At 40.4% G+C, this 23,368-nt stretch overlaps 2 protein-coding genes across 3 annotated transcripts in view; one reads left to right on the top strand and one right to left on the bottom strand.

The window, feature by feature from the left end:
* Nucleotides 1-23,368, top strand: part of LOC126425310 (probable 4-coumarate--CoA ligase 1) — a 531,967-nt gene that overhangs the window by 481,389 nt on the left and 27,210 nt on the right. The window lies entirely within an intron of this gene.
* LOC126425311 (serine/threonine-protein phosphatase 4 regulatory subunit 2-like) lies at nucleotides 1,159-6,437 on the bottom strand. Its single transcript, XM_050088291.1, has 3 exons — nucleotides 5,236-6,437; nucleotides 3,800-4,448; nucleotides 1,159-2,628 (listed from the first exon to the last, which is right to left on the bottom strand). The coding sequence occupies exons 1-2, from the start codon at nucleotides 6,328-6,330 to the stop codon at nucleotides 3,825-3,827; spliced, it is 1,719 nt and encodes a 572-aa protein (XP_049944248.1). The 5' UTR covers nucleotides 6,331-6,437; the 3' UTR covers nucleotides 1,159-2,628; nucleotides 3,800-3,824.

The following is a 23,368-nucleotide window of genomic DNA, read 5'->3' as shown; positions in this document are numbered from 1 at the left end:
AATACTAGGAGCAAAGGGCTATTTATAACTTAGCAGAAATTGGACTGCAGTTACACAAGTCAAAGGGCAATAAATGGAAGTCACGGTTGAAAAGGAAATGAGAAAGGAATGTAGCATATCGCAGCAGCTATTCAATCTACACAGTTAGCTAGCAGTAAAGGAAATCGAGGAGAACTCTGGAAAGAGAATATAAAGTTAATGAAGAAGAAATAAAACTTTGCAGTTTGCCGGTGACATTGTAATTCTGTCAGAGACAGCAAAGGACACGGAAGTGCAATTGAACGGAATGGACTGTACTGAATGGAAGACATAAGATGAAGATTAAGAAAAGCAAAATAAGCACAATGGAACGTAGTCATATTGAACTGGGTAATGCTGAGGGAATCAGATTAGGAAATGAGACACTTAAAGTAGTAGATGAGTTCTGCTATTTAGGCAGTAAAATAATCATATAAATATGATAGCCAAAGGAGAGAAGATATAAATTGTAGAATGGCAAGGAAAGTGTTTCTCAATAACAGAAATTTGTTAAAATTGAATATAAATTTAAGTGCTGGGAAATGTTACCTGAAGGCATTGCAAAGGGATGCCAGGAGATGAGTACAGTAAGCAGGTTCAAATAAATGTGAATTGCAGTAATTATATGGAAATGAAGAGACTTTCACAGGATAGAGTACCAAATAAACCTTAAACATAATTTCAAATCTCGTCTAAAATTTTTTTCACTTCTAGCAGTTCCAGTTACGGGAGTTCAATTTTTAAAAGGATTTGGGGGGGAAGGGAGGGGGGGTGGAATTTACCAGTAGGACATAATTGTTTCCCCTTATTGTGCAGCTGCAAATCATAAGGTCTCATTTCAAACTTCAGTTTCTATACAACTCCTTCAGTATGAGGGCTATTCAACTGTCTGCTGTCATGTGTTTTAATAATATTATTCAATTACCTGGCCTTCAAGATAAAACTCACGTCATTTATGAACTGTCAAGAGGCATCACACACACACACACACACACACACACACACACACACACACACACACACAAGAAAACACTATGAAATACCTAAGCACTTCATAAACAGGCTGATTGTACTTGGCTGTTGTGTGTGTGCGCGCGCGCGAGTGCGTGCCCACACAAATCTGAAATAAGACGCAAGAAATTGGATTCAAATTATTTAACAGGTGTTTTTATTGCTATTTCCATAATTCTATAATACAAAATAGTTTTCTGCCTTGACACAGATACTTTATTTTAATCTGAAGTGAATATATGGATACATGTGTCTGCTTGATCTGTGAGGCTGTCTGTATTACAAGAAAACAAGGGGTAACAAGCATGCTACTTCTGCCACAATTGTCACTTTTTTAGAATTTATCTGTTATGTACAGTTTCAAATTTTTTCAGTGACATCACACATTTACAGTCATGACACACTTTTTAGCCAGGCTACTGACAATCCCTGTCCTAGGGTACTTAGTTCCAGCCTTCAGTCTTTTAAAATGCGAAGTAAAAACTTGACAAGGTTAAAATACACATTTTTGTTCGACAATTAATGAGCTCAAATATTCGTGTAATAAATATACATTCTTCCTTGTAACTTATGAACACATTGCAGTGAAGAGGTTACTGGATAACATTTCAGTTGTTATGACATGACCAAATACATATCCTATGCCAGTATGTCTGCCATTGGTCATAGCCTACTTATTAACGTTACAATATCCAAACAAATACACAATGGTTTACATGATACGTGTGAAATTTATATTACTGCTTTAACAATGGTTCAGTAATGCACAGCAGTTTCAAAATGAGTTGATCTGAAATTTGTCCTTCACTTGGTGCGAGTACAAAATGTTTATATCATTGGTATAAATTAGGAAGTTCAGGTACTATTGCTTTCACTTTCAGCTAATGACAAAAAGTGTACACTAAGCTGAAATATATTTACTACTCCGTACATCTGCAGCGCTTTGTGGAGAAATACATCATTGTGCAAGAACTTGCAAGGCCACAAACAAGAGATTTAAATGAAAGACCACAATGTATCAAGTCAATAACACAATATTTCGAACTGGAAGGGAATGACTATCCCACTGACATTCCATACAAAATATACAATATGTAAATGCAAACGCTCAAAGTCTAATTTCCTAAGCTGTCCTTGCGCAAAATTGTCTCGTGGCAATAGATGTTCTTTCAAAAAAATTACTTTAATAACGTAGCTTTTACTGAGTAAGTTTATTATTATTTACAAAAATCACAAACAAATACTCTGTCCATTTCAACTAACAAACAGGACATTGAAAACAAAACATAGGATATATTTTCCTCTTCCATAATGAAGATTCTGTGAACGGAAAAAACAGATTAAAAACAGAAATTTATAACCATTAAACATTTTCTCCATTTGCCAGCTGCATATGTACTTAAGAAACTTTAAAAAATGCTCATGTACAGTCAATGCCTACGTTAACAACCTACAAAAACAATCGACGGGCTAATGTTCACAATAATTTACTGATGTCTTCCCAGTTCCCTGATATTTTCACATATCTCTCATGCCTTGGTTGTCTGATGTTACACAGCCCGTAGAAAGTATACAGTTTGTTGCATGCAAGCCAAAGAACTGAAACAGAGAAGTCACATGTAACTACACATGCACAGGATCCACAAAACAGAAAACATACTTTGTTCTTGCTGCTGCTTTTTCCTCCACTTATTAAAGCTGTTTAAAGATATTTCATGCTACTTAAAGTAATGTTGACCCCCGTCATACATATATTAGCAATGGCACCATCCTTGGGTGAATTACTTCATGCTCCACATTTTTTTACATGTGCACATGTTTTTGTCTTTCAGCAGCCACAGAACATGTCATTGATATTTTTGAGGGATTCCACAACTGTAATGCTAAAGTTAAAATGCTAACCCATACAGTTCTTGTGGGGAAACAAAACAGCCAAATCAGCTGCAATAGTAAAAAGTTTATTGAAAACCACTTGATCTACGTTTTCAGTAAATCTTATACTATTGCAACCGACTTGGCTGTTTTCTACCTTTTCCTACATGAAGAGTATATTACAGTTGCAGCCCCGTATCTTGTTCCAGATTTTATAACCCATACATCAAGGTACACAGTGGATCAAGTAAAGAGTGAAAGGTATATTGTCGTACACCAAAGGTGACACACTAAATGATTTAATACAAAATTTATGGCAACCATTAAGTCTGCATACCTTCACTCCCATTCTCCAAGGGAAATGTTTGCTACTTCTATACTCTCTGATTCAGAGATTTACGTGGTTTTTTTCCAAAAATATTTCACAAATACTGTAGCATACATCACAATTCATCTTAACCTAGGAGTGCAGATGCAGGACATGATACTACCACCAAGTTGCACATCATTAAAATGTTGTCTGTATTCTTTATTTCCCTTTGCATTTCCCAGCTGCTTGGTTATTTGTGCCTTGGCCTAATCTCAGGTGGTCCTTAAGATCAAATGTTACAGCCTCTGAAACCTGTATGGCAACTAATAAGATATTAAGATCATTTTTATTTTTATTTGTGAGGAATGAAGTGCTCTTTAGTTTTGAATATGATGTCTCTCTTCCTCACAGATTGCCATCAATACAATGAGTACTAACAGTGACTCAGTAAGTGGCGTGATATAAAATTAATCGAACAGTTTCTTTTCTTCAGTTATGTTTACTTCATATTACTGACTTTCTTATTGCAATGAAATTGACAAACGACTTTTCTCAGTTCATTACAGTCTAATCATTTCTAGTACTCACCTTCTGCTTAGAATAACGTTCCACACTAACTGTCAACTTCGGTAACAACACCGGTCATCTCTTCTGTCTGGTCCATTGGTTCATCTCCATCCATGGACATTTCTTCCTGCAGCTGCAGCTGTTCATCCACTTCCATACTTTCATCGCAGCCGGGTGGCTGTTGTTGTGGCTGCTGCTGTTGCTGCAAGGATGAAGACTGAAGTGGAAGAGGCTGCATCTCTTCTACTGCCAGGACTTTCACATTTTCTACAGTTTCCTCTACCTCCGACACCATTGCATTCTCCAATTCTTCAACTACTGGTGTCTCTGCTGGTGGTACTACCTCCTGCTGCGTACTCAATGGGGCAGCACCTAATTCTTCTACCACTGCAGTCTCCCTAAACACTTGGTCGGGAGATGAGCCAGTAACTGAAGTTGCGATGACGACTTCCTCCACGGCAGCTCCTGGAGTGGTCGAGTCCCCTTGTGGTACAGCTGGACTAACCACCACAGTTGCAGAGCCCTCGTCTCCCACTTCCTCTCCTTCATCTACTCCAATCTCTGAAATTACAACAGCTGGCGGTGATGGAACTAGGGTCTCTACCGGCTGTGTTGGACTGTACGACTCATTTGACAGTACATCGTCTTCATCTTCGGGTACAGCAGAAACCTGCATGTGGGCAAAGAAAGAGGCTTGCAGAAATGTTCGAACTGAATGCTGTCACACTACAACATCAACGAAGATAAACAAGCTCCTGATATTTCATGTTTTCTCATACACAACAGGCAGAAAATTCCACATCATTTATCAAGCACAACAACTTTCATATTTTAAGATGCAATAAATGAAATGGTAAAATTCAATCACTGATGTCTGTTCCAAAAACAAAAGTAAGCACAAATTAAAGCAAACAGTTTTCCCTTCATTCCAGAAAGTGAAAACAGGATTTCTTCTCTCCAATATGGCAGTACAGGCAAATTTTGTATTATTATAAAATAATTGCCTTCTGGTTGATGATCTTGTAAGTGTGGAAGTGATAATGGAAAACAAGCAATCTAAAGTCTCATTTTTGGGATGCCTTTATAAACAATTCCACAGTAATGCACGTAAGCACAATAAAATGTAGGCTATACTTTATTGCTATTAATGTACTAGGCATGAACAAGCTGGTAACATACATACTGGTACATAACATACATGTGTCACCCTTTATATAGCCAGTTTCTTATAACATCAAGTCTACAGAAAATGTGACAACATTTTACAATAAAATTCTAAAAAATACGCTATATATTTTACAGTCTATATTTCTGCATTTTCCTTACAATTATCAGTCTGCAAAATGGTTTATTACTTTTGTGGAACGAAATGTATTCACTTTTCACTCAAATACAATAAACAAATCATATTACTTCTCTTATTTTACATTTCAATAAATTTTAACATCTAAACTTACTTGTGATACATTCTCATCTGCCTCCAGCACAATCCCTGTTGATGACACTGTCAGCTCTTGTTCCCTTTCTTCACTGTGTGATACTTCCTCCACATGCACTGAATCTACAAGCTGGCTAGAATTACTTTCCGTTTCCTTTGGAGACTGTTCTGCTTCTGTAACATTTGCTGTACTTAAAACAGACGTGCTGTCTGTTTTCTGTCCATGTGCTACTTCATGTGCAGTCACTGTATTACTTATTTCTTGAGCAGCACAACTGTGATCACTTTCTGCCTTGTCCTTTAGGTGACTTAAGGTCTGTTGGGATTCTCCCGTTTCGTCCTTTACATCAATCTGTCCAGTAATCTTTGGTGACTCCCTTCCACTTTCATTTTCTGTGCCTAATTTGCCATTTTTCTCACTGGTTTTTGCACTCTGTTTTTCTGCATCAGAGCTTTCTCTCTGGTCTTTATCCCACACAGCATCACTTGTGTTTTCGATGTCAGATCGGTTTTCCATGTCTAACTCATCTATTCTAATGCCATTGCTTACATTCACTTCATTTTCTTCAGTTTGCAACAAATTAACGCCATCACTGCTCACAGTTTCAATAGCTTCACCAATATCAAGTGCTCTTCCATCCATCACCCCATTCATTAGGAAATCAGACTGAACATCTGATCGTCTATTTCCCGGTTCTTTTGTACTAACAACTAGTATATTTTTCTCCACTGCCCGCATAAACTTGTCCACTCTGGTGTATTCTTTAGTAGGTGTCGTTAACAACTCGCATAATCTCTGAATAGTAAACGGTGCACTAGAGAAAGAATCTAGGCGTTCCAGTAAACTCGCCTTCATATTCTCGTAATTAAATGGTTCTACATTTGGGCACGGTGTAAATTCGTTATTTGGGCACGTAGGACACGACTCGTAGAAATCTGTAATAACTTTTAAGAGTTTTTCTCGGAATAAACATTTCACAGCAGACCACTGATACACTGGGTCACCAGTTTTTGCGACGTATTCAAGATACTCTTCTAATTCTTTTGGTATCTCCTTGGGCTTCATTTTCGCGAAGTCTTCAAGTGACTGAAGCACCTCCTCCTGATTCTCCATCACCCGAAGATGCCGTTTCAACTTCACAACTTTAACGTGATGTCAACAAGCACTCACCACTTATCGACGCACACAGTCCAAATATGAGACTTCAGTTACACCAACATATGACTGACGAAACAGGAAAGAACAAAAGAAAACTACAAAACACTGTTGTTTTCGTGGTGCTTTTTATCATTGGAAATAAGCCCACTGCCAAAGAATAGAAGAATAGTTTTGAACTACCAGCTTCTAGGAAATGATTAGCACTTGAAACCATTGAAATGAAAGCGTGCCAGTTTCTCATATATTTTATGTCATCAAGATGGCTGCGAGTGTTGCGTGTACAACAAGCAGGAAAACTTGCTTGTTCAGACATAAACTTTGGATAAATTATGCATCTGAAAAATAATTGAAACATATACCATTTGGGAAGCACGTAACTCGTAGAGTTGCAAATGTGATTATTTAATGTTAACAGACTAGATTGTCCGAAAATGAAAATATTTTGTATATTCGATTTTAACGTTAGTGTGTACGAAGTGACTGATATACCAAGACGTTCAGTTAACGTGTATAGTATTTTGCTGTGGACTATATATTCTGTTGCCAGTTCTTTAGTTTTTGATTAACAATACTGGCACTGTAAATCGAACAGAAACTAGGAGTTGCTTTAGGGCTGATCATTCACCGAGTCCGAAGAAAATTTACTTCCACTCATTACAGTTGCTTCCGATAGATTAGGATGGGATTTTAAGGAAAAAGACATACATCGTATTTAATTTTGTCATATTGCCAAGACTTTTGTTATTGATGTAACAGCCCTATATACTCAATGCTGTCACCCTCAATATACTGCCTTGATGACATTAATCCATATTAACATGCCTCCTGCCACATAGGGCTAGGCCCCTACACCCCACTCTCGCAGCTACATGTATGAAATCTATTGACACCCTTATTTCTCATCAACCCGCGTAAGCCTCCTATTCCAAGTTTACCCTCTAATATTATAGTGTCCACTACTTTTAGCATTATACAGTAAAAGCACTTCGTTCACAACATAAAAACATTTTTAACATACAACAAATTGTTTACATCTTTTTTATTCATTTAAATAACATGTAAATGTTTTACCATGATTATTTTAAAATACTTCTAACCCAAAAGCAACAAACGTCCTAATGAATGAAGGAATACACGGGAAAAATTACTGTAATATATCGTGTAAAGGTATGTTACATTTGAAAGTTTCAGCAACATTAACCCCATTTTGCCAACTTTGCTAGTGGGACAGTAATCGCAAACAATTTGTGAATACTTGTAGACATTTTACAAGAGCATCCAAAAATAAGCATTTAAAAGTTTTCCTTTTTCCAAAATAGTTGTCAAAAGTACAATAGGAATATGTCCAATCAGTTGCAGAATAGAAATTCATAAAACTTACATCAGACAATTTCCTGAAAAGAGGAGAGGAAGTAAAGTATTTTGTATTGTTGCAGTTTTGCACAGACTGATTTGGAATGCAAGTGATAGTTAAGCTCATCTCAAGAGTGTTAAATTGGGTTCAAATCAGGACTTGGGGCAGGCCACTGTAGAAGATACATCAGACTTTCTTTGAACTTCAGTGCAAGGTCTTATTTTGTTGTTGAAAACATGCAAATACTCAAAAATACCACAGTCTGGGAAGCACATTGTTACTTAAACTTTTTTTTCATTAATACTTGCATTCAGTTTGCTATTACTCAAAATTAAGAATGCCCTGAATCTAAATGAGGAGAGAGGCCATAGACCTTCATTCTAGTTAGTAAATTTGTCCTCCTCTTGTTTACTATTCTGTGGCTAATAATTTAGAGAAGGGCTTGATTACATTAACAGAAGTCAGAGAAGGCAGCTTACAATAAGGTCATATAATGAATTTAAAAAAATGGAGACTACTGTGTGCCTAACTTATCCTGGAAATGCGCTTGCAATAAACTACAACTCAAATTTAGACTGAACTTGTGAATGTGATTAAAATAATAGCATGAAGTCTAAGCACAGTGTCTTTAATGTCAGTTGAGATCCTCAGTATGCTTCCATTGAGTTCTAGCACCCTCACTCAGTTATTGACAGTTTATAAAGAGTAAACGCCATAGGCCTACTTAAAAGTGGCCAGGCTTTGCACCTCCGACATATCTTTTGCGAAATGACCATCACGGAAAAATTCAAGAAATTAGAGCTCATCCAGAGGCTTACCGACAATCATTCTCTGCGTGCAACATTTGTGGCTGGAACAGGGTAGGGGGCACCAATTAGTCCATGAATCAGCATGGTTTTTGAAAGCATTGCTTGTGTGAAACTCGGCTTGCCTGTTTCTCATATGATATACTGCGAACTATGGATGAAGGGCAACAGGGTAATTCCATATTTCTATATTTCTGGAAAGCATTTGACACGGTGCCCTAACGTAGGCTCTTAATGAAGGTATAAGCATATGGAGTAAGTTCACATATATGTGAGTGGCTCGAAGACTTCTTAATTGTCAGAACCTAGTATGTTGTCTTCCATGGTGATTGTTCATCAGAGACAAGGGTATCGTCAGGAGTGTACCGAGGAAGTGCGATAGGACTGCTATTGTTCTATATATACATAAATGATTTGGTGGACAGGGTTGGCAGCAATCTTCAGTTTGCTGATGATGCCATGGTGTGCAGTAAGGTGTCGGAAGGTGAGTGACTGTGGAAAGATACAATAAGGCCTAGACAAAATATCTAGTTGGTGTAATGAATGGCCACTAGCTCTCAATGTGGAAAAATGTAAGTTAATGTGGATGACTAGGAAAACAAACTTGTAAGTTTGGATACATTATTAGTAGTGTTCTGCTTGACACAGTCATTTAAATATGTGGGTGTAACTTTGCAAAGAGAGAGGAAATGGAACAAGTATGTGACAACTGCGGCAGAGAAGGCAAATGGTCAATTTCAGTGTTATTGCCAAATTTTTAGGAAAGTGCAGTTCACGTGTAAAGGAGACCGCATATAGGATGCTGGTGTGACCTATACTTGAGTACTGCTTGAGTGTTTAGGATCTGTACCAGGTCAGATTGAAGGTAGACACTGAAGCAATTCAGAAGCTGGCTGCTAGTTTTGTTACCGGTAGATTCAAACAACATGTAAGTGTCATGAAGATACTTCAGGAACTCAAACAGGGAGATCCTTGGTGGGAAGGCAGTGTTCTTTTCAAGGAATGCTATTGAGAAAATTTAGAGCTGGCTGCCGAACAATTCTATTGTCGCCAACATACAATGCTTGTAAGGACTGCGAAGATAAGATAATAGAAATTAAGGCTGATACGGAGGCATGTAGATTGTTTTTCCCTTGTTCAGTTTGCAAGTAGAACTGGGGGCGAAATGACAAATTTTGGTACAGGTACTTTCCACCACACACCGTACGATGGCTTGCATAGTAGCTACGTAGATGTAGAAAAGTAGTACCTTCAATCACACACCAATAGGTGACTTGCAGAGTGTGGTGTAGATATGACAGTATTGAGTGAAAGTATGCTATATATCCTGTATGGGGACAATACAGATTTCTAGGTAAAAGGAGGAATACGTAAGATTGTAAAGAGTAGTTTATATGAAACACTAGGCTTGCATACATTCTTTATTCTGATATCCTTTTTTTGTAATCTGGAAGTTTTGATAGTTGCACAAACATCACCCCCATATTTAAGATAAGAATGAAAATAGGTGTAATAAAAACTTCTTATTGTTTTCTCTCCACAACAGCATATCCATGTGCAGAGTAGGTGGCATCTTTGTTAATTTTGCATTCAGATAAGCTATGTGCTTATTTCATTATAAACTGATTTTTATTTGCACGCAGATGTTGTTTTAGCCAGGTGGTTATGGTTAACACGATACTTTTACATTGCATAAGTAGGCCTACATTGTATTCCTGGTGTACAATAATGAATTATGTATGCTACTAAACTTACCCTGTGACTGTTGTCCATAATCTTTGGTGTTTTGCCACTGTTGGATCAGGTTTTTAAATTGAGTGACACTTTTTGGGAATGGACTAAGCATATCTCATGGTAATTTGTTCCACTCCCTTACTCCTCTACCAACATAAGGTATTTACCTGTATTGTTATTGCATGATTTCACACATCTTGTACTGTTGGCCTTTCATTTTCTTATGGACCCCTTCAGTGACCAGTCTTTATTCTATTTCTTTTCACAAATCATCATCCACATATGTTTGGTAAATTCCCACAGGTCTACCTCTTACTTTTCTGTAGAATTATTTGTAGTAGTTTTAACAATATTATGAAAAGGAAAGTTGCTACTCACCATATAGTGGAGATGCTGAGTCACAGATAGGCACAACAAGAAGACTGTCACAAATAAAGCTTTTGGCCATTAAGGCCTTTGTCAACAATAGACGTAGACACACACACACAAATGCAAACGCAACTCTCATATGTGGCTGCTGTCTCTGGCAACTGAAAGCACACTGTGAGCAGCAGCACCAATGCGTGATGGGAGTGGCAACTGGATGGCGGTAAGGAGGAAGCTGAGATGGGGAGGGAGAGGGATAGTATGAAGGGGGTGGCAGACAGTGAATTGCTGCAGGTTAGATGAAGGGCAGGGGAGGGCGGGGGGGGGGGGGGGGGGGAGTTGGGGGGCAGGGGGAAGTAGCAGGAAAGGAGAGAAGTAAAAAGACTGAGTGTGATGGTGGAATGACAGCTGTGTAGTGCTGGAATGGAAACAGGGAAGTGGCTGGATGGGTGAGGACACTGACTAATAAAGGTTGAGGCCAGGAGGGTTATGGGAACATAGGATGTATTGCAGGGAAAGTTCCCACCTGTGCGATTCAGAAAAGCTGGTGTTGGTGGGAAGTATCCATATGGCACAAGCTGTGAAGCAGTCCTTGAAATGAAGGATGCCATGTTTGGCAGCATGTTCAGCAACAGGTTGGTCGACTTGTTTCTTGGCCACAATTTGTTAGTGGCCATTGATGCGGACAGACAACTTGTTGGTCATCATGCCCACATAGAATACAGCTCAGTGGTTGCAGCTTAGCTTGTAGATCACATGACTGGTTTCACAGATAGCCCTGCTGTTGATGGGCAGGTGATATTTGTGACCAGACTGGAGAAGGTGGTGGTGGGAAGATGTATGGAACAGGTCTTGCATCTAGGTCTATTACAGGGATATGAGCCATGAGGTAAGGGATTGGGAACAGGGATTGTGTAGGATGGATGAATATATTGTGTAGGCAGAATACCATTGTGGGGACGGGGGGGGGGGGGGGGGGGGGAGGGAGGTGTGGAGGTGTGGGACGGATAGTGGGCAGGACATTTCTCATTTCAGAACACGGCGAAAGATAGTTGAAACCCTGGCAGAGAATGTAATTCAGTTGCTCCGTTCCTGGGTGGTACTGAGTTACGAGGGGAATACTCCTCTGTGGCTGGATGGTGGGACTTTGGGAGGTGGTGGGAGACTGGAAAGATAGGGCACGGGAGGTTTGTTTTTGTACAAGGTTGGAAGGATAGTTACAGTCAGTGAGGCCTTCAGTATATTTAGAGAGGGACCACTCATCACTGCAGATGCGATGACTATGGGTGGCTAGGCTGTATGGAAGGGACTTCTTGGATGGAACGGGTGGCAGCTGTCGAAGTGGAGGTGTTACTGGTGGTTAGTAGGCTTGATATAGATGGAGGTCCTGATCTAGCCATTTTTGAGGTAGAGGAGAACATGTAGGAAGGTGGCGACCAGGTGAAGCAAATGGGGGAGAAGTTATTGAGGTTCTGGAGGAATGTGCATATGGTGTCCTCACTCTCAATCCTGATCGCAAAGATGTCGCAATGAATCTGAACCAGCTAAGGGGTTTGGGATTTTGGGTTTTTAGGAAGGATTCCTCTAGAGGCCCATGAGCAGTTTGGCATAGGATGGTGCCATGTGAGTGCCCAGCCATACCCCGGATTTGTTTGTAGGTAATGCCTTCAAAGGAGAAGTAATTGTGCCTGAGGATATAGTTGGTCAAGGTGACTAGGAAGGAGGCTGTTGGTTTGGAATCCATTAAGTATTGGGAAAGGTACTGTTCAATAGCAATAAGGCCATGGTCATTATGAATGTTAAGTGTAAAGGAAGGTGGCATCAATAGTGATTAGAAGGGCACCGTGTGGTAAAGGGACAGGAACTGTGGAGAGCTGGGGGAGAAAATGGTTGGTATCTTTTATATAGGAGGGTAGGTTGCAGGTAATAGGTTGAAGGTGTTGGTCTATGAGGGCAAAAATTCTTCCAGTGGGGGCATAGTAACCGGCCGCAGTGGGTGGACTTAAAGAAGCATGTAAAATGTAGGTGTGTGAGAAGTGGTATGGGTGAGTAGAGAGATGGACTCCAGGGAGAGGTTCTGTGATGGACCTAAGGATTTGAGTAGCAACTGGAGATCCTGCTGGATCTCTGGAATGGATTCACTGTGGCAAGGTTTGTAGGTGGAAGTATCTGAAAGCTGGCGAAGTCCTTCTGCCAAGTAATCCTTGCAGATTAAAACAACAGCAGTGAAGCCTTTGTCCATAGGTAGGATTATAAGGTCAGGATCAGTTTTTAGATGAAGGAGTGCAGTTCTTTCTGTAGATGTAAGGTTAGTTTGGATGTTGTGGGATTTGGATAATGATGGTGAGGCAATGTTTGAGGTTAAGAAATTCTGGAAAGTTAACAGGGGGTGATTTGGGGTCAGTGGGTGTGGATCACAGTTGGATGGAGGAGTGAATTGGGTTAGGCAGGATTCAATATTGGTCTCTGGTTGAGTCCGATTGGTAGGGTTGTTGGTGAAAAAGTGTTTTCACTGTAGGGACCGGGAGAAGGAGAGAAGGTGTTTAACAAGTGCTGCATTGATTGAATTTGGGAGTGGGGCAAAAGGTTAGGCCTTTGGAAAGGACTGATATTTCTGTGGGGCTAAGGCTTCTGGAGGAAAGGTTCATGACTGTGTTACAGGTCTGTTTAGGTCATGGACTCTGTGTGATGTTGGGAAGGAGTTTTGGAGGGTGGGGTAAGTGTACTAGGTCTGTGAGGCAGGGTTTGTCAGCTATGAGGAGATGTGGGGGAGATTTGGAGGTGGTTGTAGAGGTGATGGACAGTGGTACTCCAAGGAAGGAGTAGGAAGTGAGCAGGATGGGGAGCTTTTTGCGGTGGCGTTGTGAATGTTGCTCAAGTTCCTGGAGGGCAAGAGTTTCAGTATTTGTTATGGGTTCCAGGAATTTGGGATTGCATAGCAGAAGAATTTTGGAGATGGGGAGAGGGTACTGTAAGCTTTGGGCTTGGTTGATATGGTTTTGCAGGGCTATGTTGGTGAGGGCTAAGGACTGGCAAAATCTGAACAAGTGGAGGTCATTTTGGAAGGAGGGGTGGCAGCCAGAGATAGGTAATTCAATGGTAAGGCCATTTGGGAGGATTCCATGAGCCAAGCAACAATGCAGGAACTGTATGTGGTACTTGTTCCTGGCTAGGGATAAGGAAACTTTTCTGTATTGATGCAGATGGAAGGAGCAAGGATCCATGGTGGGCGAAAAAATATGAAAAATCACCTAACTAACGTAGAATTATGTCTGATAAATTTTGCAGAAATACACCCAAATACATACGAAAATTCACAAAAAGGATGCAAATGGGGGAAACAAGATGGAATCTGAGGAAGTCGATGATAGCTAAAGGTGAAAATCCACTAAATTGGCGAGATGCCACAAGGATCAAAGTAAAGAATACTGTGGGTAGCAGGTCTTAGGGTGGATAAACGTGAAGAAGGGGGATGGCAGATGTGACTGGATGAGGTGGAATTAATCGGTGCGAACTGGGATAGAAAGGCGAAAGAGCTTGGGGGGGGAGGGGGGGGGTTCGTAGTTCGAGATATAAGATCATGTGGCACCGGAAAGGTGCAGAAAATAGCATGTACAAATACAGGAGATTGATGCAGGGAGTGTGATTAACTGGAAAATATATTATTAATTATATCAGCAGGAGTAATGTGAGAAATAAGATGCTGCAGCAACAATCAACGTGGTCTTTTAGCCGTCTGTTGTGTGTGGCTGAGACGGTTGATACAGTATGGCTCATAAGTAGAGCATGCAGTGCGGTTTGTAGGTGACAAGAGAAACACAGGAAAGAAGAGGAAAAAGGACTGACATTGAGTATAGTGTTGCAAAAGAAAATGGTAACAAATGAAAACAGCACTGGGTTAGGATCAAAGAAAGCTGTCAGGCAGTTTTATTCACCCACAGATTTCTTTTACAGGGTTATTGGACATGTCTTGGTATTACAATTTAAGAGCAACACCAAAAAGTAATTCACATGTACAGACACCTACGTACAGTACCTACAAGTCTAGTACAGCAAGGATTGGACAGGTAGTCAGTCGGCTGTGGCCTCATAGTAGGAATTGTACCAGCATTTGCCTGAAGTATTTTAGGGAAGCAACAGAAAATCTAAATCAGGATGGTAGGATGAAGATTGGACGCTTCACCCTCCAGAATACAAAGCCAGTCTGCCCTTGATGTGAGACTTTCCCCATCTCAGTCTCTTAATCATTTGGTAGCACCATCTAATCTTCTGTAATCTCCCGTTATACAGGGTGGCTCAGGAGGAATGTTCAGTACTCAGAAACATGACAGGGATGATCATTAGAAGCAAAAAAAGGCTAAGAAACATGAGCTCTAAAAGGCATATGTTAGGAATTAAGAGCAGTTCTTCATCTTCGAATCTGTGAAACAAATCTCTTCTACTGCAGATGCATTTTTTTGGGAGGAGATAGTGTGGACCAAAACAAAAAAAGAGGTTCAGTAAAATGAGTCATAAAATGCATACCTCAGAGTTATGAGAAGTTATTCAGAAGCAGATATTTGTTTTACACTAACAAAGGTGAAAAAGTGCTAGTAACTCATTAAAGTGTGCACTTAAGAGCCCATGTCTATTGGACTTTTTTTTCTGTACTACCTTGTCTGAAAATGCGGAAAGCAAAGAGCTTGCTGTAGTAAATATTTGTTTGACTCTATTGGAGATGAAGAAATGCTCATAGCTCTTAAGGTATGCATTTTAAAGCCCATTTTTTCTAGACTTTTTTGTTCTGGCTGAGCATTCCTGTTGTATCTCTGAAAACTGTCTAGTCCTCCTTGGGCACTATGTATAACTGACTACCCTGTGTTGTACTCCTATCTCTGCTGGGGTTGCAAATCCCTCTAGCATACTCCAACTGGAGTCTTACAAGAGTCATATAGACTCTACATCTATATCTACATCTATACTCCGCGAGCCACCTTACGGTGTGTGGTGGAGGGTACTTATTGTACCACTATCTGATCCCCCCTTCCCTGTTCCATTCACGAATTGTGCGTGGGAAGAACGACTGCTTGTAAGTCTCCGTATTTGCTCTAATTTCTCGGATCTTTTCGTTGTGATCATTACGCGAGATATATGTGGGCGGTAGTAATATGTTGCCCATCTCTTCCCGGAATGTGCTCTCTCGTAATTTTGATAATAAACCTCTCCGTATTGCGTAACGCCTTTCTTGAAGTGTCCGCCACTGGAGCTTGTTCAGCATCTCCGTAACGCTCTCGCGCTGACTAAATGTCCCCATGACGAATCGCGCTGCTTTTCGCTGGATCATGTCTATCTCTTCTATTAATCCAACCTGGTAAGGGTCCCATACTGATGAGCAATACTCAAGAATCGGACGAACAAGCGTTTTGTAAGCTACTTCTTTCGTCGATGAGTCACATTTTCTTAGAATTCTTCCTATGAATCTCAACCTGGCGCCTGCTTTTCCCACTATTTGTTTTATGTGATCATTCCACTTCAGATCGCTCCGGATAGTAACTCCTAAGTATTTTACGGTTGTTACCGCTTCCAATGATTTACCACCTATGGCATAATCGTACTGGAATGGATTTCTGCCCCTATGTATGCGCATTATATTACATTTATCTACGTTTAGGGAAAGCTGCCAGCTGTCGCACCATGCATTAATCCTCTGCAGGTCCTCCTGGAGTACGTACGAGTCTTCTGATGTTGCTACTTTCTTGTAGACAACCGTGTCATCTGCAAATAGCCTCACGGAGCTACCGATGTTGTCAACTAAGTCATTTATGTATATTGTAAACAATAAAGGTCCTATCACGCTTCCCTGCGGTACTCCCGAAATTACCTCTACATCTGCAGATTTTGAACCGTTAAGAATGACATGTTGTGTTCTTTCTTCTAGGAAATCCTGAATCCAATCACAAACCTGGTCCGATATTCCGTAAGCTCGTATTTTTTTCACTAAACGTAAGTGCGGAACCGTATCAAATGCCTTCCTGAAGTCCAGGAATACGGCATCAATCTGCTCGCCAGTGTCTACGGCACTGTGAATTTCTTGGGCAAATAGGGCGAGCTGAGTTTCACATGATCTCTGTTTGCGGAATCCATGTTGGTTATGATGAAGGAGATTTGTATTATCTAAGAACGTCATAATACGAGAACACAAAACATGTTCCATTATTCTACAACAGATTGACGTAAGCGAAATAGGCCTATAATTATTCGCATCTGATTTATGACCCTTCTTGAAAATGGGAACGACCTGCGCTTTCTTCCAGTCGCTAGGTACTTTACGTTCTTCCAGCGATCTACGATAAATTGCTGATAGAAAGGGGGCAAGTTCTTTAGCATAATCACTGTAGAATCTTAAGGGTATCTCGTCTGGTCCGGATGCTTTTCCGCTACTAAGTGATAGCAGTTGCTTTTCAATTCCGATATCGTTTATTTCAATATTTTCCATTTTGGCGTCTGTGCGACGGCTGAAGTCAGGGACCGTGTTACGATTTTCCGCAGTGAAACAGTTTCGGAACACTGAATTCAGTATTTCTGCCTTTCTTCGGTCGTCCTCTGTTTCGGTGCCATCGTGGTCAACGAGTGACTGAATAGGGGATTTAGATCCGCTTACCGATTTTACATATGACCAAAACTTTTTAGGGTTCTTGTTTAGATTGTTTGCCAATGTTTTATGTTCGAATTCGTTGAATGCTTCTCTCATTGCTCTCTTTACGCTCTTTTTCACTTCGTTCAGCTTTTCCTTATCAGCTATGATTCGACTACTCTTAAACCTATGATGAAGCTTTCTTTGTTTCCGTAGTACCTTTCGTACATGATTGTTATACCACGGTGGATCTTTCCCCTCGCTTTGGACCTTAGTCGGTACGAACTTATCTAAGGCGTACTGGACGATGTTTCTGAATTTTTTCCATTTTTGTTCCACATCCTCTTCCTCAGAAATGAACGTTTGATGGTGGTCACTCAGATATTCTGCGATTTGTGCCCTGTCACTCTTGTTAAGCAAATATATTTTCTCATTTGTACCCGTGCTTGCACCCTTCAGAACACTCATTAACATGTGCAGAGACTTATATACCTTGTTTGTGTATTTATGTTCTGAGAAATGAATAATTTTAGTGAGAGTGCTTCTGTTTGCTGTATATTATCACATGATTTTTCAGTGCACAGCTGCTTCGTTGTTTTTCCTATATTTCTGCAGTTGTTCCTAACTTTTCCCCTTTTTGCAGAATTGTTTTATCATTAGTAAGAATGACAATTGTATGAGCATCCATGTTCAGGTAGGCTGTTAATGTATAGCAGAATGAGAAGGAATCACATTACTGGTCCTTGGGCCACACCGTATTTAATTAAATTACATCTTGACAAACTGTACGCAAGTTTATTAATGTTTTTCATTATCCTACATGATACTCACTGTTTGTTTGCAATTACTGTGGAATGAGCTGATCCAACTGTTGGACATGTCTCAAATGCCATACTGTTCAAACTTGGGCAATAGGGTCTTATATTGTCTGCCGGGAACATGTTATAGATTTTGACATCAGAATATAAAACTGTATTCTGCATCCGAGAAAGAGAAGTGTAGACTATATGGATATTGTTTTTATTTAAACAGTTATTATGGTTGTGTCCTACATATTCCACCCAAAACTAATCCAAATCATCCACTAAGATATGCAGTAACATCCATGATGACAACCACATAACTATTCATTCCAATTAAACACATCCTGTAAATCAGTGTGGGACTGGACTTCATTCACCTAACTAGTATTCAAAGGTGAATGACATTAAGCACTGCACTGTTCACAAGATGTGTGTAGCTGGAATGAATAGTCATTGAGTGTTGTGGAGGACATTATTGTATAGCTCAGTGGGAAATTTGATAATGAGCTGAAGCTTGAAACTAATCATTAAGTAATAAAGAAAATTAATATTGCAACTTGGAAGTTTCTCTGCAGTTTATTGCATAATTTGATTTTAATCCTTGTTGTTATCTACAAAGTCCATTCAGTAGTTAGTACATGATTTAACACATAAATGTAAGAATTCTTAAACCCCTTTCCAAGATGTTCAGTTATCAACTTCACACAATATCCTTCCTGCACACTTGTGTACAATAAATAAAATTATGCGTGCGACTGTATGGAGTAAAAGTATGCTAGAAGTCCCACTTGCTGGTCAACAATGATTTATAAGTGTAAAGCAAGTAGAACTGAGCTTTTTGATTAACTTATCCATATGCTAGTGCCACTGCAGTTTATTACTTATCTGGATGCCAAAGAACTTCACACACAGAGAAGTCTGTACCCACTGATATCTGCTTCTGATTACTGTAAGTCAATTTCATTTGTTTGTAATGGCATATTATTAGTCTTTGTAAAATTAATGGTTGGTTAGCTTGCTGTGAACCAGCTGTAAGTCTGTTCCTTTAGTCTCCTGATTGTGTGTGATATGGATGTGTGCAGGCCCTTTATCAGTGCACAGGTGTCATCAGCAAACATCAGCTGTTGAAGAGTCCTCCAATGTTCCAGGTAAATCATCTATGTAGGCTATGAACAACAATGGGTCCAGCCTTCACAACTGTGTGGAATGACATATTTAATGTTTATCCACTCTCAGTTTAGTCTTAAAATTTTTGGATCTGCATAATGCATTACAGTGCCATGATCGATTAGTAACTTTGTGACTATAATAGCCGACAGTAGCTCAACTAATGGTTTCGGTCCTGTTGACAACTGTGATAGTGCTTCTGCATTAACACATTGGGCAGTGGACTGAGAAAGAGTGTCCTGCTCTGCAGTCAGTTGGCAGTCCTATCTGGTAGCTGGAATGAGGGCGATTTAAGGAAATTGGTGGCTGGTGGTAGGGGATGAGTAGGAACTTCATACTGGAAAAGAGGAAGACATGTAACTTTAAATGACAAAAATTGTACCCAGTGCCTCTTTTTTCCGCGTGAGAATAATTTCATTGCACCGCTGAAAGTATCTTCAGTGCATTTAGTGGTAGTATCAGGACTACACCTATGCCACATGAGGAAACGTTGGTGGTCAGGGTTAATGGTTTACGCTGCGTAAAAGAAGCCAAACGGCGAGCAAAACATAAACATCAAAACATAAACATCGCTTGAGTGACTGAAAAGCCCCTCGACAGTCTGCGGTACATACAACTTTGGCACCCTTTTGGTGAAGCCACGTAAGAGGGTGGCAAATTTTCACAGCCTAGGGGATGAACTTGGCATAAGAAGAAATCTTGCCCAAAGATGACTGGATCTCCTATAGATTCTTGAGCACTAGCAGTTTGACAGTGACTGATATGCTCATCTTTAGTTTGAGGCCACCTTTGCTAATCACATGGCCCAAAAAGTGCACCTTTGTGGAAAAAACTACATTTTTCCAGTTTACAACAAAAGCTGTTCTGCAGAAGGTGTTGGAAAAACTGCCTACAGATTTCATAAATGCTCCTTCCTAATGAAGCCTATGATACAGATGTCATTGAGGTAGTTGACATAACAGGGAATGTCCTTAATCAACTGTTCCAAATATTGTTGATAAATTCCTGTGGCAGACAAGTTTCCAAAGGGCAAGTGATTAAACTGGTGAAGCCCAAAAGGGGATAGAGCACCAAGAAAAAGAGAAGCAGCGTTCGTGAGTAATTCCAGGTATGCATCAAATATCTCAGATGCTGAGGGAATTAGATTAGGAAATGAGACACTTAAAGTAGTAAAGGAGTTTTGCTATTTGGGGAACAAAATAACTGATGAAGGTCGAAGTAGAGAGGATATAAAATGTAGACTGGCAATGGCAAGGAAAGCGTTTCTGAAGAAGAGAAATTTGTTAACATCGAGTATAGATTTAAGTGTCAGGAAGTCATTTCTGAAAGTATTTGTATGGAATGTAGCCATGTATGGAAGTGAAACATGGACGATAAATATTTTGGGCAAGAAGAGAATAGAAGCTTTCGAAATGTGGTGCTACAGAAGAATGCTGAAGATTAGATGGGTAGATCACGTAACTAATGATGAAGTATTGAATAGGATTGGGGAGAAGAGAAGTTTGTGGCACAACTTGACCAGAAGAAGGGATCGGTTGGTAGGACATGTTCTGAGGCATTAAGGGATCACAAATTTAGTATTGGAGGGCAGTGTGGAGGGTAAAAATCGTAGAGGGAGACCAAGAGATGAATACACTAAGCAGATTCAGAAGGATGTAGGTTGCAGTAGGTACTGGGAGATGAAGAAGCTTGCACAGGATAGAGTAGCATGGAGAGCTGCATCAAACCAGTCTCAGGACTGAAGACCACAACAATAACAACAACAAGTCAGTACCCGAAAAAGACTGCCACTTCGATAGCTTCGTTAACACCTCTTCTGACCCCATAACCGTGACACATTGCACGTTCACTATTTGTTTAAAATGGGAACATGGTGCCACCAATGCTGCAACTCAGCCTTGACCTTGTCATATGTGGCGAACAGAATGGAGGAGGGGCGACAAACTTTAGGTATTGCCAGTGGCTTAAACAAGACGTGTGTCTCAAAATTTTCTGCCCGACTCCAGCTGTTCTCAAACAGCTGGTTGTGTGACTGTAGTAAAGATCCCAAATCTTGCAAGGGGACCAACTGACACACTAAATGCACTATGTCCACTATCAGGAAGCCAAAAACAGAAAAGGCACATAACCACAAAATATTTTGTGCCAATGGTGAATTAACAACTAACCATTTCATGTTCTGATAACATGCTGAGAGAGAGAATGTTGTGTAGTATCTGACAATTTGCTGTAGTATCTGTTGCAATGCAGGTCAACCAAAGAGCCTGTGTGTGTCTAAGTTAATGGGGCTGATTGTCACTCCCTACTACCTGAAACTCATTCGCTCACCTATCAGTGACCAACATAGGCAGAATACCCTGGGTTGGTGCTTATGGGTTGCCGGAGACACCCTCCGACTCCAAGGAAACCACTGGGTCCTGTAACTGTCTCACATTGATGCCAAATGGCACACCCCACACATGGCATCTCCATATGTGGGCAATCCTGTCTAATTTGTACCACAAGACAGTCGGGGCAGGACCACTGACAGCCACACTGTGTGGAAACAAATGAAGAAGGAGAATGACACTGAGAGCCCAGAATTTGTCACGAGTCAGAACTGTGATTATTTGATTTATTTCCGCCAGGCAGTCTTGCCACAGGCACAGGCATGGGAGAGCCGTGATGTCACCGCACTTGAGGGGTACCAGATTCTGCGTACCCCAACTGCCTAATTCACTACCTGCCAGTTATCAGAAAGTACGTCCTTTGTTGCAACCGTAAGTTCATTTGATTCAGCAATGCAGGCAAGTTTATGTAATTCAACACTCAGGACAACTTCAGCTAAGGAGGGGTTGGACAAGGCCAGTGCCATAGTATGTACTTCAGGGTCAGGTGCTGACCAGGGGAGCAGAGTCCAAACTCTGCATAGAGATGAGCACAGTGATAAACCACCTTATGAGACCAGCACGAGTGACTGGACACCCGAGCACATGTAAACAGTGCACAGTGTGAGGCGAAGATAATTTCTGAGGTAGTTGAAATCAGCATAAGAGCTGACAGTCCTGGAATATTGCCGCAGACTGGTAAACATCTCGGTCAGTGGTTCTTCCCATACTATGCTTTGTGCATGCCGTCCACGACAGCCAGCGCCACTACTCTGCCTCGGGACCCGTGGCAACTCATTTGCGTCCGTATCAATATCTGCCAGTCGGGATACTAAATAAACATTTTCAGAGGACAAACTGGTGGGTCGATATTTTGTTGTGAGCTACCATCTCAAAACAGTTTTAGGACACAGGAAGGAAGGAGGTGGGTCCTTAATTAGTGGTCACTTGCTTATCTCCACTTTTCTATTATACTTCAGTCATTCAGAAAATATGCAGTGACTCATTGACTGGTTAAAAAGGTAACTCAAATGTTGCTGTACCTAGTAAGTTGTTGTTGTTGTGGTCTTCAGTCCTGAGACTGGTTTGATGCAGCTCTCCATGCTACTCTATCCTGTGCAAGCTTCTTCATCTCCCAGTACCTACTGCAATCTACATCCTTCTGAATCTGCTTAGTGTATTCATCTCTTGGTCTCCCTCTACTATTTTTACCCTCCACGCTGCCCTCCAATACTAAATTGGTGATCCCTTGACGCCTCAGAACATGTCCTACCAACTGATCCCGTCTTCTGGTCAAGTTGTGCCACAAACTTCTCTTCTCCCCAATCCTATTGAATACCTCCTCATTAGTTATGTGATCTACCCATCTAATCTTCAGCATTCTTCTGTAGCACCACATTTCGAATGCATCTATTCTCTTCTTGTCCAAACTATTTATCGTCCATGTTTCACTTCCATACATGGCTACACTCCATTACCTAGTAAGCATAAGATTTTATTACTTTGGTTGACATATCATCATAACCAGAAGAGCTCAGTATCCTAAAGACTTCCATAACCTGTTTAATAGATGATTTGGCTAAATCATCTATGAATTTTGCGAAACTATTTGTAGTGACCTTCGAATTCTTAATTCGCCATTAAATAAAACTCTGTCTTTCGTGGTATGAGATATTTTTATATCAGTTGTTAGCAACCTATTCTCTTGGCTTCCACTGTAATTATTCCTGACCTGTCGCAAAGGAAAACTTGATTCATAATGTTGCAAGAATATTTTTGAGGTA

This window comes from Schistocerca serialis, chromosome 10 (assembly GCF_023864345.2).
Source record: "Schistocerca serialis cubense isolate TAMUIC-IGC-003099 chromosome 10, iqSchSeri2.2, whole genome shotgun sequence".
In the NCBI taxonomy this organism is placed as follows: domain Eukaryota; kingdom Metazoa; phylum Arthropoda; class Insecta; order Orthoptera; family Acrididae; genus Schistocerca; species Schistocerca serialis.
Note: the sequence above shows the minus strand (reverse complement) of the source record. Positions and strands in the feature narration are given on the sequence as shown.